Source organism: Loa loa (assembly GCF_000183805.2).
Source record: "Loa loa unplaced genomic scaffold supercont3.202, whole genome shotgun sequence".
Classification (NCBI taxonomy): Eukaryota; Metazoa; Nematoda; class Chromadorea; order Rhabditida; family Onchocercidae; genus Loa; species Loa loa.
The window spans coordinates 40,463-55,158 of NW_018108382.1; the positions used below are offsets into that span (position 1 = coordinate 40,463).

General features: G+C 31.0%; 4 protein-coding genes across 5 annotated transcripts in view; all 4 read right to left on the minus strand.

Moving 5' to 3' along the window:
* LOAG_18135 (hypothetical protein) overlaps nucleotides 1-321 on the minus strand; it is a 3,480-nt gene extending 3,159 nt beyond the window's left edge. Inside the window, exon 1 of the mRNA XM_020450803.1 lies at nucleotides 301-321. The gene's annotated coding sequence lies outside the window, so the exon portion shown is untranslated. The remainder of the gene's footprint in view (nucleotides 1-300) is intronic.
* A 2,035-nt stretch (nucleotides 322-2,356) lies between these two features.
* On the minus strand, nucleotides 2,357-5,453 carry LOAG_07514. Of its 2 annotated transcripts, XM_020447457.1 has the most exons (7): nucleotides 5,314-5,453; nucleotides 5,047-5,136; nucleotides 4,571-4,688; nucleotides 4,245-4,392; nucleotides 3,615-3,830; nucleotides 3,413-3,491; nucleotides 2,357-3,171 (listed from the first exon to the last, which is right to left on the minus strand). In XM_020447457.1, exons 2-7 carry the CDS (start codon nucleotides 5,091-5,093, stop codon nucleotides 3,015-3,017), a joined length of 765 nt encoding a protein of 254 aa, XP_020305479.1. In that variant the 5' UTR covers nucleotides 5,094-5,136; nucleotides 5,314-5,453; the 3' UTR covers nucleotides 2,357-3,014. The 2 variants fall into 2 exon arrangements, with proteins under 2 accessions (XP_020305479.1, XP_003143095.1); XM_003143047.2 differs by lacking the exon at nucleotides 5,314-5,453 and having other exon boundaries at nucleotides 5,047-5,281.
* A 1,624-nt stretch (nucleotides 5,454-7,077) lies between these two features.
* Nucleotides 7,078-12,268, minus strand: LOAG_07515 (hypothetical protein; the record flags this gene model as incomplete). The annotated part of the gene is made up of 11 exons (XM_003143048.1): nucleotides 7,078-7,212; nucleotides 7,803-8,018; nucleotides 8,265-8,397; nucleotides 8,767-8,861; nucleotides 9,666-9,756; nucleotides 10,214-10,254; nucleotides 10,420-10,509; nucleotides 11,107-11,201; nucleotides 11,482-11,660; nucleotides 11,906-12,026; nucleotides 12,175-12,268. 11 exons carry the CDS (start codon nucleotides 12,266-12,268, stop codon nucleotides 7,078-7,080), a joined length of 1,290 nt encoding a protein of 429 aa, XP_003143096.1.
* Nucleotides 12,269-13,932: 1,664 nt separating this feature from the next.
* Nucleotides 13,933-14,696, minus strand: part of LOAG_08757 (Rpp14 family protein) — a 2,782-nt gene continuing 2,018 nt past the window's right edge. Inside the window, exons 4-5 of the mRNA XM_020447792.1 lie at nucleotides 14,358-14,444; nucleotides 13,933-14,187 (exon numbers count right to left, since the gene is read on the minus strand). Of these exons, the coding sequence (XP_020302012.1) occupies nucleotides 14,111-14,187; nucleotides 14,358-14,444 (164 nt within the window). The 3' untranslated portion in view covers nucleotides 13,933-14,110. The remainder of the gene's footprint in view (nucleotides 14,188-14,357; nucleotides 14,445-14,696) is intronic.

The window sequence follows — 14,696 nt, forward strand, 5'->3', positions numbered from 1 at the left end:
GAGGGAGAGAGAGAGAAAGAAAGGGGAACATATGATTGATAATAAATTAGTACCATAGTTAAGTTTTGATATAAAAGCCCAGCTGGCAATTTTGATGTTTTCGGTTAAACAGCCAAGAGAAAAGAGGGGAAGGTTATGGGCCTACATGCTTAGGCACGATCAATTCACATTAATTTGAATTATTTTGTTGTCATCAATAGAAACAACTGCAACAGGCATATATCCACATTATAGAGACATTCAAAATTACTACTATGAAAATGAAGAGTAATTTACTCACGACTATTAAAGGTAACTAACCTGTGAGTAAGGATACTTCATTCTATTCTTATTATTCTTATTAAGGTAATTAATCCATGAAGAAGGTAATTAATCCGAGGTAATTAATCCATCAAGAATACTCCGAGTATTCTCGTCGATAAAATGTCATTGTATGTGAAATTAAGCACTGTAATAAAAAATTAAAAATAATAATTAACAATAATAAATAATGGCGAATAATAAATATTAGACAATAAATAATCAACAAATAATAAACAAGAAACAATAAACAACAAATAATGAATAATAAGTAACAAATAACAAGTAATAAATTACAAATTATACGTTATGAATTATAAATTATAAATTACAAGTTATAAATTACAAATTTTAAGTAACAAATAAATAGTAAATAAATAAATAAATACGCAAATAAAAACTAAGTAAATAAATAAACCAATCAATCAATCATAAATTATGTTATAAATTATAAATCAATCAATCAATCGTACATGTATAAATTATAAATTGTAAATCAATCAATCGTAAATTATAAATTATAAATTATAAATTTTATAAAATATAAATGAATTTTTATAAATCAAATAAATTATAAATTATAAATATAAATTATAAATTAATAAATTATAAAATTATAAATGAATAAATTGTTATGAATTATAAATAAATTATAAAATTATAAATTATAAATAAATAAATTGTTATAAATTATAAATTATAAATAAATAAATGAATAACTAATAAAAGAGGAAAAATATAATTTCTTTATATATTTTCCATATTTCACTATTTGCGCACAACACTTACCCGTACATACTAACGTGTGCCTACCCAGTTATTTCACCCATATGTCCATTCAAACATACAATAGGTTCGTTACCTTCCCCATCAGGCTCAACTTCTTCCCGTTTTTTAGTCATTTCTTTTTCTTACCTACCTTTACCCGCACATGCCTGTTTACCAAAATTCCCGATCTCCCATTTCCCATCCTTGCAACCTTACAATCCATTGTTGTGAAATTTAATCCTTTATCACCTAATTTTCCTGAAAAGAAAAAGAAATGATTAAATAAATAAATCAATAAAAAAGTAAACAAATGTTACTTATCTGAAATTAGCTAAACAAACACAATACTGTAATATTATCGCCGATAAAATGAAAGTAAAATTTAGAAAAAAAATTTCATCACTATTATAAATGAATGGAATTATACATACAAATAAATAGTCCACTGAATAAGTTCAAAGATGAACAAAATGCTCACTTTTTGTTCTCAAATTATTCTAAATAATTTTTTTTAATCTCAATGACAAGGCTATAATGCACTGGGCTGAATATACAATTCTACATACATACATACATACATACCTACACATATATACATACAGTCCAGAATGATTTAGCAAGCTTTGCCTTTTTATGCAACTTAAAAACAGTCCAGTAACTGAGGCAAAAATAAAAGATAAAATTAATTTCAAATTTGCTGAATCTTCCAGAATGCTTGTTGAATTTTATGAAAATAGACTAATTCCTTCAATGTTTCAATGCATCTTTTCGAAGTAATGTAACTGATGCATAAGAATATAGAAATCCAAATATTACTATCATGGGTAAGCACTCCCTCATTTTCTATTTAATTTTATACCAAAGTTTCAGGCTCAATTTTAGAGAATGAAAAGTTGCTGTAATTACGGGGAAATTCTCCTTTCATTACAAGACAACTCTTCTCGGAGATTAGGATTATCAACAGCAAATTGATCATTTTATTGCCTTATAGCATGATAGGCTTAAATCTCTCCTCTTCCTGAAGTTAGAATTCTTTTCATTAAATTGACCATTTTACTGAAACTATTGACGACAAGTTCAGTTCCAACCATTTTTTTTTCATTTCACGAATTTCAGATGCTGGTTAAATACCCACAGCATTATCCAAACAGTTACGCAAAGGAGTTCATTTAGGTCAACTGATATATGATAACTTTTGAAATGAAAGCAACACTGCACGATTAAGATTTCAATCGAAATTTTGATTAATACACAATACAACAAGAGAAGTCAGTAAATCATATCTAAATATAAAGCCGGACGTTAATACATAAGCTATGGAAAATATATATAAAGGTGGAATAATATACATAAAACCGTAAAACTATCACAACCACATGGAAAAAGAAAAACGAAAGAAAATGACTATCACTTCATAATCATCAAAAGCGTAACTTTTTATATTATTTCATAAAATTCTATACTGATACAATACCTACCAATATTAAACATAGAGTCATTCTAAGAGATATACAGAAATGAACTGTCAGATATTCGTGATATGAATAACCCTATAATGTCAAGCATACAAATGAATATCTTAGAAATGTGGTTGAAAATCGAATATGTCTGAAGTGCCGAAACTATTTCATATTTGTTTGCAGAGACGCTTCATGTGAAAGCAAGCAGAGAGACAGTATTGTGTCATTAGAACATAACATTCTACATAATCATGAAAATTTAAATCGACACAACGAAAAGATCGGTAAGTCCATGATGAAAAAACTTGAGATGTATGAAATTTTCATCCTAGTTGGGTCTGTTAAATTAATTGAATTAGTTGAATTGAATTAATGAAACTTGAATGGAACCTTCTTGAAGTTCCAGCTACGAACTAGAGGAAGAATGTCGGAAGAAGTGATCTTATCGCACGAAGAATGCTGCAATAATGAGAAACAGTGATCGCACTACGTGAACAAAATCGGAATATCATCCTGATATTCCAGAATGTTTCGTGGTTGTTCGTTTCGACAACTACTTGTCTCCGTTTTCATTTGATAATCCGCCTCCGCTTTTTCTGCCTCAGCACGAATCTTCTTCCTTTGTGCTTGTATTTTTTTCATTCTTCAACGAAGAAGTTTTGAAAACAAAATTCGACATGCATACTTTAAAAAATCTAAATTTCGAAAGCTGAAAAAAAAAGCGCTGCAAGTAACTGCTTAATATCAAATGGTCCCAACCGAATCAGTGAACAGAGCTTTTGCTTAGCATTGGAAAACTTTTTCGGACGTTAAAATGTGTCTATTAATCGCCTTTACTATTACCAAAGGTGAGCCTCACTAAATGCCCGAAGAAATTAGCCAACCTATAGAACTCTTCACGCTCCATTTCATCCAGTTCGGTAACAATGTACAGAAGTGTATTTTCGATCCTTGGAATAATCACTGAAAAAAGCTCACTTGCATGACAATAAAGCTAAATTTTTCTAAGCACTTTTAGGAAAATATGAAAGAAAACGACAATGATGCAATTAGTCTCTCTCCATTCATGAAGGAAAATCAACAAACCATGTTCAATAGCATTAACACGCCGATTAGTAATCTTAATAGCTTCGTCGAGAGTTAAAAAGCATGTTTGTAATGTTGCCAATTCAACCAACAACTCTACTGCATGACTATAGTTTTTTTTCAACTTCGCGATATTTCCACCACCTTTACCAAGACCAGTCAGATCGTATGTATCGGGTCCATCAATATATGAATCAAAAACTGGCAGGAAAACACCTAAAGCTTTGAAACTGAAAATTTTAATCCAGCACAAGTCATTTTATTACAAAACATCCAACGAATCTCACACAGCTATTAGCAAACCGTGCGAGGAGGACATGGCTTTTTTCCGTCACCAATGATTATAATTTTTAGCAATTTTCCATTTTCATCTTCTTTCCTTTTTCTTAGTCCCTAACTTCCCTACTCCCTACAAACCAGTCAGTGATTTATGAAAATGAGTCAAAACTTCCCCGAATATATAACACTAAGCAAATTTTTTGGCAAGGGCTCTTACAGAAAATGATTACACGGTTATGGGTAATATATCCAGCGAAAATGATTATAGGTAATATCGAGCGGAATAACCAAATCATCCTAGTTATATTAATCGTGTAATAACATGTTTATATAAGATCAATTTGCACTAACCTACAATATTCTCCGTCTTCATGAGGACGCGATGTTGAGCACGTGAGACATTTTGGATAACGATATGTGAGAAATCACCAGCAGTGAACTTAGCTTTCGCTAATGAAAAACTTGCTTCACGAAGTACTTCACCCATCAAGTTCTTATTCTTAAAACCATAGAATATTCATTTTTCTCAAAAACGATAAAAAAACTGAGTAAGAAAAAGAGTTGAAAGGAAACACTTAAAACTGAAATAAGAACTGAAAAGAACAAAACTATGCGTCTGGACTGTTATTTATTTCAAAAAAAGAACTGTACAAAAAAGTTTCGGAAGGAAAAATCACCTCTACAATCTTCCCTAAAATTGAACGAAAACGCATGTTTAGTGCGTCAGTCTTCTTCTTCAACAAGCTATGTCCCTTTTGAGCAGCTCTTAAGCGAGCCTTCATCATGGTCTGAGCCCTAAAATAATATTTTTAAGTTTTTTTCCAGACAAATAAAAACTGGCTGATTTCCAGGCCTATACTTTATTTTATGAGAATTCCTGCCTACCGCTTATGAAGCATGAGGTCTATCTTTATCATTTCATGCAAAAATAACTTTTACCAGAACTTAAACTTGAGTAAAATATACTCATGCTAGATGATAACTTTTTGTCAATAAATGGAGTTTTGAAGTATCAAGAATTAAAAGAAATGCTTAAGCATAATACTATGAAATAACGCTAGACTAAGCTTATATCAATGGTACCAATAATTTGGTAAAGTTACAAAATAACTACTGAAATTAGACAACAATATAATTCTGACAAAAAACCGACATTCGAGATGGAAATATGGCAATGCGATCTTTTGTATTTCCAGACATCGTAACTGACGACTTTGTTTATTTCGCTAGATCTTACCTGTACCTGAAAAAAAAGCATTCAAAAATGTACTTAATGTCAAACGCATCGCTATTGGTCTATCTAAATGATCTTGCATACAAGCAAAATATAAGTACTGAAAGAGACAAAAACAATGCATAAATGTAGAACCATTAAAATTCGATGTACGCTAAATAACAATTCATGAAGAGAATTACTTACGATTCCGTCGCAAATAAAATAATCCTTAAGAATTGAATAGGGAAAAATAAATCGAATTGAATACAAAATCAGAAAGGAGTATAATAATTTTCCTATCCTTTCGTAACATTATTCCAAAATGAAAAAACACACTGCAATTTTCGAGAGAATAATAAGTAATACTGCCAAACGAAATATATTTCATTAAGATTGCAACAAAACATCATGACATTTCGTACGTTGTATATATATTATATAGATATAAATAAAATAATATAATAATTACTGGCAAGTATAACCAACTCTCATTATGGTTGAAATACATCAAATTCGATTTATTGAAGCCTAAAATATTCATTAATACTTCCAAATTAGCAATACAACAAGAATCACATATGCATTTATGAATTTTTAAATCAATTAATACACATTACATTACACGGAACAACAGGAATTCACGGTCCAGAATAACACCCAATAGCAGCATTTACTAAGATCCAGTACGTGTAAATACTGGACGGTCCTAGCAATCATAAATGAAATCAAAGATCAGTAATTGATTATCACTGCAAACACCCTGAAACAGGGGAAAATCATGGCGGAAAATCTAAATATAAGGAAACGTGGCTGAAATAACATCCCACATGTACCGTCCCTCATTTATGCAATATTTCCGAACATGTAGTGTTTGATACAGATTGTTTATTCATGTTAAATATTCTATTCTATCAATTTTTTTCAGACCAATAATGATTAGATGTGATATCCCCTTATCACTACTCTTCCATTGATATCGTTTCAAAAAAACAACGAATACTTCCTTCACTAAAACATTCGCATTTTTGAATGACTAATCCTTCTGTTTTTTCTTTCTTTTTTTTCAAATAATTTCCCGAAAATTGCTTAAATCTTTACTGCGGAAAGTATTGGTATTAAATGCGGACAGAAATTCCGGAAGTTCCGGTTGAAAATCCTATAAATTATTAAAACTTTTAGCGTAGAAATAGTTGATCAAATTGTTATTCATTTACGGATTTCCAGCGTTATGACGAGAGCTACGCACTCAAAGCAATCAATGTAAAATAATCATCTGTAAGATGAAATTGGAAAAAAAAATCTGCAACTAAAACGTAATATATCGATCATAATTGTATGCATTGCGTAAAAATATGTAATTTACAATTCCAAATGGAATATATCCATAGTACCTGAACTTGGTAATTATAATCATATTTCAAACGATGTGAAATATCCTAGACAGATTACTAGATTACTAGCTAGCTGAATCTGAAAAAAGAATCAAATATATATATATATATATATATATATATATATTACACAGTTGGAGATAAATTATAGCATGTTGTGGCCTCCAGTAGTTAAAGGAAAATTGGAGAATGTAATTATCAAACATTTGTTCCCATTATCGTCAACACAATTCCTTTCTCAAGAGCTGATGGCCAAAACTATATATTTCTTGTCCTTTACTTTGTAATTGTCTTACCAGAACCAAATATTATGATTCTTTCTAAATATAACTACAAACCACACAAAACCAACGTATAATGATATAATTATATATCAAAAACAGAATGGAAATTCAACAATCAACAGTCAAAAAACCATGCTCCTGATGGTTTCATCGTTTACTTTCGCTGTTTTTTCAAGTTCCTCGTTTTGCTTTTTCAAACTAAAAAAAAAAAAACAGGAGAATATCCTTTACTATGAAACAGAACTTGAACAAGTAGCTGAATTATGGATATAAAAGAAAAGAGAAGTTGAAAATCAGACCTCCTCAAGACGATGTAAAAATGCATCGTTTTCCTTTTCAGTTTCTTTCACTTTATTAATTATCTCCATCATCTTTTCGACATCCCTTTTTCCCATAGATTCCGTTTGCCAAACCAATTCTGCTTCTTCCTGATTTTATTTTATTAAACCCCACTCAAACTTGACGTCAATTATTAACTCTAGTGTTAATCTTTCACACTTCTCGTTGATGTGGTAATCCAAATGCAATGGACTGCATAAAATACTATTATCTTTGCTTAAAATATTCCTTATTTTAAATAAGCTATTTTAAGATGGCCGTTTCTTTCTCAATAGGTAAAAATTATTTCTAGAAAGACGCATAAATCCATATTCACACGCCACAGTTTGGGTCATCATCCTTTCATTATTATGTGCTTATTGTCTATTGTGCGGGAGCCATATTTATTTATGGTTCAGCATTCGATGAAGCTACTTTAAATGATAAAATCCCTACAAAGCAACTTTTCGGCACGGCAGTCACAGAAAAAGGAAGTTTTCATTTCAACAATTTGTCACAGATTTCCAGGTTTTACTTTTTTATCAAATTTAAAGCCCAATATAAACGGTATAAACGAAGAAAATTTGTGAAATGGTTTCCGCTCATTCTTGTGAATGCCTTCTTTCCAAATAAAATAATTATGGATTAACTACAAGATAACCTCTAATTTACAACTAACACTATCCGTTTATCAACTAACCATTCTTTTTATTCTGAATTTCCCAGCCTCAGAAACGTATGAAGTAATCATCTTGGGATACGCTATTCGTTTATCAACAACATCCAGCAATGTTTCACTGACTACTCCTTTCATTTGTTCTAAATTATCGATCCTCGTTAACAATAGCTGTACATTCGTGTCTATAAAACATTGAATTATTACAGCAATCTGATGCTTGACATTAGAAGCTCTCTTCTGAGAAGTTTAAATGTAATCGTAACCTATGCTGTGATCTCCAAAAGTAACCTAATAAATAGACATAATGATAATGATGCTATTCCAACATTTTCGATAGACTTTAAATCAAAAACTCCTTTGGGAAAGTATATGTTCAAGAGTTCCAAACAACTCTACTATTTTTTCAATATAAAACAATTTCTAGATGAAGAAGTGAGCATATTTTTACACAAATGGCAAAAAAAAAATGCATAGTTTAGTCACCTTTAACGCGTTCATTGCGAGCTGGAAGCGCCGTTTTCGTATCGGCTTTGCTTGTCGATGACGATGCCATAATAACATCTGATTGTAGAAATTTGCTTCACGTGCTGGTTGGCGTGATAAGAAACTGGTTGAACTGTAAAAAATAATAATGACGTAAATAAAAGATGCAACCGGTAACGCATCATTTTGATCATCTGAGTCATTTGATCATTTGAGTGGGAAAATGCAACCAATAATGTATCATGCAACATGCAAGTCCACGGAAACTTGTCCACTATAATTATTAATTGACTAATTCCTATTAAATCTTGTGCTTACAATATTTCGAACCTGTGGTGAAAAATCTTGTTCATTGAGAAATCTCGGCAACCCTAAATCAAATGACATATTATAGCAACCTTTGAAAGCACAACTTGTGCATATAGATCGAGATTACACTTTTGCGTATTGAGACCAAAAACACAGTGATGTGAAAGCAACGCCGTTAACCAGTGAGACTCACCAAACGGGACTGAACCGTAGGGAATGCGGTTGATTTGCTATTTTGGATGCAGCTCTAGGAGGGATGCTACCGGATGGTCGTCGTTGTGTAGTCCTCTGAATAGAACTGCCATAAAGTCAGCTAACCAGACGAAAACTAACCAGCATGGATGACTTTATAGTTTCAACTTTATAATTTTCCTTTTCACACGGATATGGTTTATAGTCGTTCCACAATCATTAAATCCAATAATTTAACTATTGTGGCTTACTTGAAAACATATTTGGCGCAAGTAGTATAGTAGTAATTTATTGGAATTATTAATTTTCATACAATTCATTTTGGCACATTTAATTATGGACGTTATACAATGGCTCTATTATCATCTGTGTCGCGTTATGTTGAAAAATACAAGTATTAGAAAAGTCGAGTAATTCTATTGAAGAGTACGAGTTTTAGGAAGTCGAATGACGGATATGCCTAGCTTTGTAATTTGTTCAAGTTTTATGGAGTAAGCCTGAAATCCTGGTTCCTTCTTGAAAAGAAATATAGTTCACCAGTGATGTTCTGTCCAGACTTTTTGTTAGGCTATAAAAGTCCTTCATACTACGCCATGTGGGTTTTTTCCAAGACTGCAACATGCAAACTGTTCATTATATACGGTATTTGTTCCATAAAACGACTACAACGCAAATGATGGAAATTATTGGCAGTCATTGTTATAATTCATAACAAGAAAAATATGATAGTGAGCGTTAACAAAATATCATTCATTTCTAGCACGAGTAAGACATAATAAAACAAGCAATAAATGGCACTATGACTGTGAAAGCTGCTAGTTTCCATCGATTTCTGATGCATCCTTTAAAGTTTAACAGAAATGTAGCACATAAACGCCTAAGATACATCAACAAACTGACGATTATCTTCAGATGTCGCTGCATAAATATTTTCAAGTTTTCTGAATCGAAAGTAGAAGAGAAAGAATGACGACCATTCATGGGATCAGTCCTGCAATTAACTCAATACGTACTTAATCTTGCAGTGGAGCAACTGTTTTCTCTTCCAAACATTTTTTAGCACCACTTTTATGATAACAACGGTTGACTTTTTTTTTGGCAAATATTTAAGGAAGAAGTGCAGCAAATATAACACTGTAATGGCATAAGTACATATTACAGCAGTTCCCTATAAGGGAATATTCGCTCGGCGTAGTGTTTTTTCAACAGAAATCTGAGTGACTGAATGGCTGAAAGCCAGGCAGTGTATACCCAATAATCGACATTCCGGTCTGGCATCATCAAATTTTCTTTAAATTTTATCAAACATTGGCATTAATCGGAATGTCAAAAGATGTGACGAACAGGATTTTCTCAGGTTTATAACTGTACATACTATCCGACGCTAGAACACGTACAAAATACATTGTATCCTCCGGTGACATGAAAAAATAAAATTCGATATTTACCTTTGATTAGGTGGTTGTCTCCGGCAGCAAACACATGGTTCCTAGAGAGGATAAATTTTTAAAAAACTAATATCTGTAGTATATTTTGCTAAAAATCACTAGCACTTTATGTTTAGTCTCATATTAAAATAAGCCATGACATCATTGATGTCCCTCAAGATAGGTCAATTATTTTGAAAGTAACTCAGGAAATCAAAACAGCTTACATGATTGCAGCAAACTGCATCGACATATTCTCCGGTAGAGGTGCTCGATTCTGAACACTGATCGGATAGTTCATTAGTTCCATTACTACTCTGTGAGTGATCCATTTTATTATGTCACATGAATGGTATAAATCATAATTTAGCACACTTTTAAATAAGTTAAAACCACAAAAAAATTAGATCTATCCTTAAATTTTCCATAATTATTTCCATTCCAGAATCATTAAGGCTACTCAATTATTCCGCGCCATTATTATCCTAGTGACGATCAAGGACTAGGAAAGAGGCTCATCATTGAACTAGCAGTTTCATCCGAATGCCGACTACGTCACTCGAGGGAAACTAGCTAGTCCTCATTCTCATTTTGAGATAATAACAGCTGTCTCCTTCCGCATATTTGAATTTTTCGGCTATTATATCATATTTTCCCGTAATCAGGTATTACCTATTTACAGCCCACATCAGTATGTAAATTTTGTAGAGTCGTATTAACTAAATAAATTCATATGAAAACAAATAAGATGCAGATGATAGAAAGAAAGGTGATTTATGGCTTACAGTAGTTGAAACAACAAATGGAATGATAGACTTGAAGATTTTTACAGTATTTCTTTTACAATCCTAGCAAATACCCTTCCCTTTCTCCTTTTTTATAAATAATTGACAGATTCAAATTTCTTAACTCACTGTATGTTTTTTCATTTCGTAGTTTCCCTCAGCCGTATTGCATGATTGCTTTTCAAAATCATCCAGATCTTCTCTCATTCTTAAGACACTTACATCTGAAAAAATAAATAATAAATAAATAAATGATTAGGAATGTCTATAAAAAAAATCTGTGAGTGATTTTCCAGTACGAAAATCTTGCAGTTGATTCAACATCAAGGTATCGATTATTGTGAGGAAGCAATTCGAGTGGAAAATGAAACAATTTCCAATTTAACAATTAATTTTTGACAAAAAGGAAGAAGTTAAAAAGATTTTATCCGACTACTCAAAGAAAATAATTCAAAACAGATCCATTTTTATAGGCATTTTAACAGCTTCGGAAGAAAAAAATACCATATCCAAGGACAGTAAGTTTTTCTTTTAGTAACTCTTTCGTTCGCTCGTCGCTTTCTTTTGTCAATTCTGCTACATCATACTCATGTTGCACACGATTGATAATATCTTTTAATTCGGTGACATAAATTTTTTTCGCTTCCAAGGAATCCATTGATCCGAGAGCATTCCAAGCTCGCCTTTTAAGAATAGTTATCTTAATTCCAAATAATAATTTTTATTCGCTGCTTCAGGACTAAAGGACCTAGAGGAAAACCTTGGTTTTAAGCATCACTTTCCAACCATTGTTAATTTTCTTCAGAAAAAAAATAACATTATTTCTAGCATTATTATAGCAAAATAATGAGATCACTGGAATCTACTGAAGGCTTCCTTTGTCATATTATTTAGATTTGTTACTTTGAAGAGAAAAAACATAACCTACCATTTCATACGATCAACAGCGCGCCAAAGTGGTGGACATGGAACGTTACATGTTCCGTTAACTCCCTGCTTAAATAATGAATAAAACCGCAATTTCTGGTTTACCGAAATGCTAATTACGCCTGAAAATCCAACCACAAAATACTATTGCAAATTTTGTTTCGACTTTCTGCAGTATAACATCGGTAATAACAGCTGTAATGCTCCAAACTGTCAGTTGAAATCTTGTTTCAAATAAAATTAGAATTAAACTTAAAATTAAATGACAACCTTTTTTCGGCATATTTTGTATTAAATCAACAGCGGCCTTAAAAGCAGCATCACACTTAGATTCAACATTTGTTTCCACTGAGTCCGCAAGCATAACAGTTTATAAAAACTGAAGATTCAACGGATAACTTCTACTCCTAATATATATAAATCTAATCAGTAACTAAAAATAAGCGACAAAACAGCTGATAACCGCTGGTTCCACTCGGTAAACATAAATATAAACCTCAGATTTAAAATTTCCGCAAATTACGGACCAGTCGAATATTGTATACGATAATGCTTAATATGAAGCCAAAACCGTATTCGAAACTAGTGACGAAAATATTCTAGCAAATATTACTGAATACCTAAGCAGCGTAAAATTAGAAAGAGAAGCAAAAAAGGGAATTTAAAAAAGATAAATTTTAGAAATTAACAAAAAAATCTAATGAACAATTCAACAAGCTTTTAACGTCTCAAAAAATTTTTGGAAAGCATAAATTCTACGCTTCAAGGAAAGTTATCAGATACATTAGGATAACATTTATAATCTCCACTACTATATATGATCGTCGAATATATTTGCATTAATGAACTCACCAGAACAACGATTGATAATTATATAAGCTAATATGATAAGTATTGATAAATCATACAGATATCATAAATAACAGAAAAATAATTTTGATGGTCAATTTTAAACAATATATTTCAGGATTTTTTTGTTTTTTTAAAACACAATTTAAAGAAAAAAAGCTGTAAGGGTAAGAAACGGGGAAATGAAAGGTAGGAACAAGCTATACAACCATTCGAAAAAAAAAAAACAACGACCCTTCCATCAGTTCACGAAAGATGGAAAAAAGGTAATACAATTTTTCGGAATAACGATCAATCTACTTAGGAAAAGAAAATGAGAAATTTTGCACTTTGATGAAACTATCATCAGTCAAACGGACAAAACATAAAAGAAGTGATAATGGTGAATAAATGATATGAAACGAAAAATGAGAGGAAGGAAAAAGCGGAACTCGATAGAAAAAATAGTGAAAATGAGAACAACTTTTTAAATGGCAAAATAAATTCTCTTTTCAATGCATTAAAAAAAGTATATCATTAGAAATTGTTCGAAAAGTTAGCGAGTACTGTTCATTTGGTTTATCACAAAAAATAACAATAATATATGTATTGTAAATTGTAAGATTTATTTTAAATTTATATCTGCACTATTTATTGGCAATTTTTTACATATGTATTGAATGATAATCTTTAGGAAGAGGATTATCCTCTTCCTCATCACACAAAGATCATCATACAAGAAATATGTGCCATATCTATCAGCAATCCTCACAGAAACAACATGTGCAAACTTAACAAAAGCTGCCAGATTAGAAAAACCGGGAAAACTCGACCATCGATGGTTCTAATTAACGGATGAATTCTACGTTTGGCATTTGATATCTCTTTTTTTGGGGAAAAATAAAATATACATACAGCCGTATCTGTGTCAGAAGTCCTTCCATCCACCATAGCTAATGGTAAATCTTCCCAAGTATTAAGTAATATCTTCACATTTATAAATTATTAAGAAGTAAGCGTCACTTCCCTCAAGTAAATGGAAGGAAATAGGCAAAGACGGTTCAAGTAAAAAAATACACAAAAACAAAAAACAAGAATTCAAGCGGAAATTCCTAACGGTGATATGACAGCGATAAATACAGCGAAAACTAGTTTAGAAGCAAGAAATAAAAAGAAAAATTAAGAAGGTAAGAAAGGATTACTCATTTTCTCCTGATTATCTTTTTGATTGATAGCACATAGACACGTGACAATGACGTACAACAGGAGAAAGACCTTTATAATTCATCAAAAAAACACATTGCTGAATTGTCGGCTGTAAAAAAAAGAAAAAAAAGAATCATACACTGCTTTATTCTAGTTGTAAAAAAATCATAAATTATCCATTGAAGGTATTTTCAAATTTCACATTTCCCGTTACACTTCGTATAGCTTCTATTATATCTTTCTTTTCTCCTAAATATGCAAAATTCAACATCGTTTTCATCCCTTTTGATATGTCTCCAAAAACAAAAAACATATGTTTTGGATATTCAAAACAAATATTAAAGATCGAAACAGCAAATACGCCTTGCAAGATTCTATGTTTTAACAAGCTCTGGCTTTGGCAAAGAATATTTTCTCACCTTTGGTTTTTGCAGTTATGTAATTAGAATACAAGTTCTTCCGATTTATCCTTAACAATGCTCTTTGGCAGGATCGTATGGATGAACCTAAAAGGACGAATCGTATCAGTAAATCGGTGGATGTATTTATTATTATTATTACTTGTTATTATTAATATTATTAATTATTACTACTATTATTATCATTATTATTACTATTATTATTATTATTATTATTATTATTATTATCATTATTATTATTATTATTATTATTATTTATTATTATTATTATTATTATTATTATTATTATTATTATTATTATTATTATTATTATTATTATTATTATTATTATTATTATTA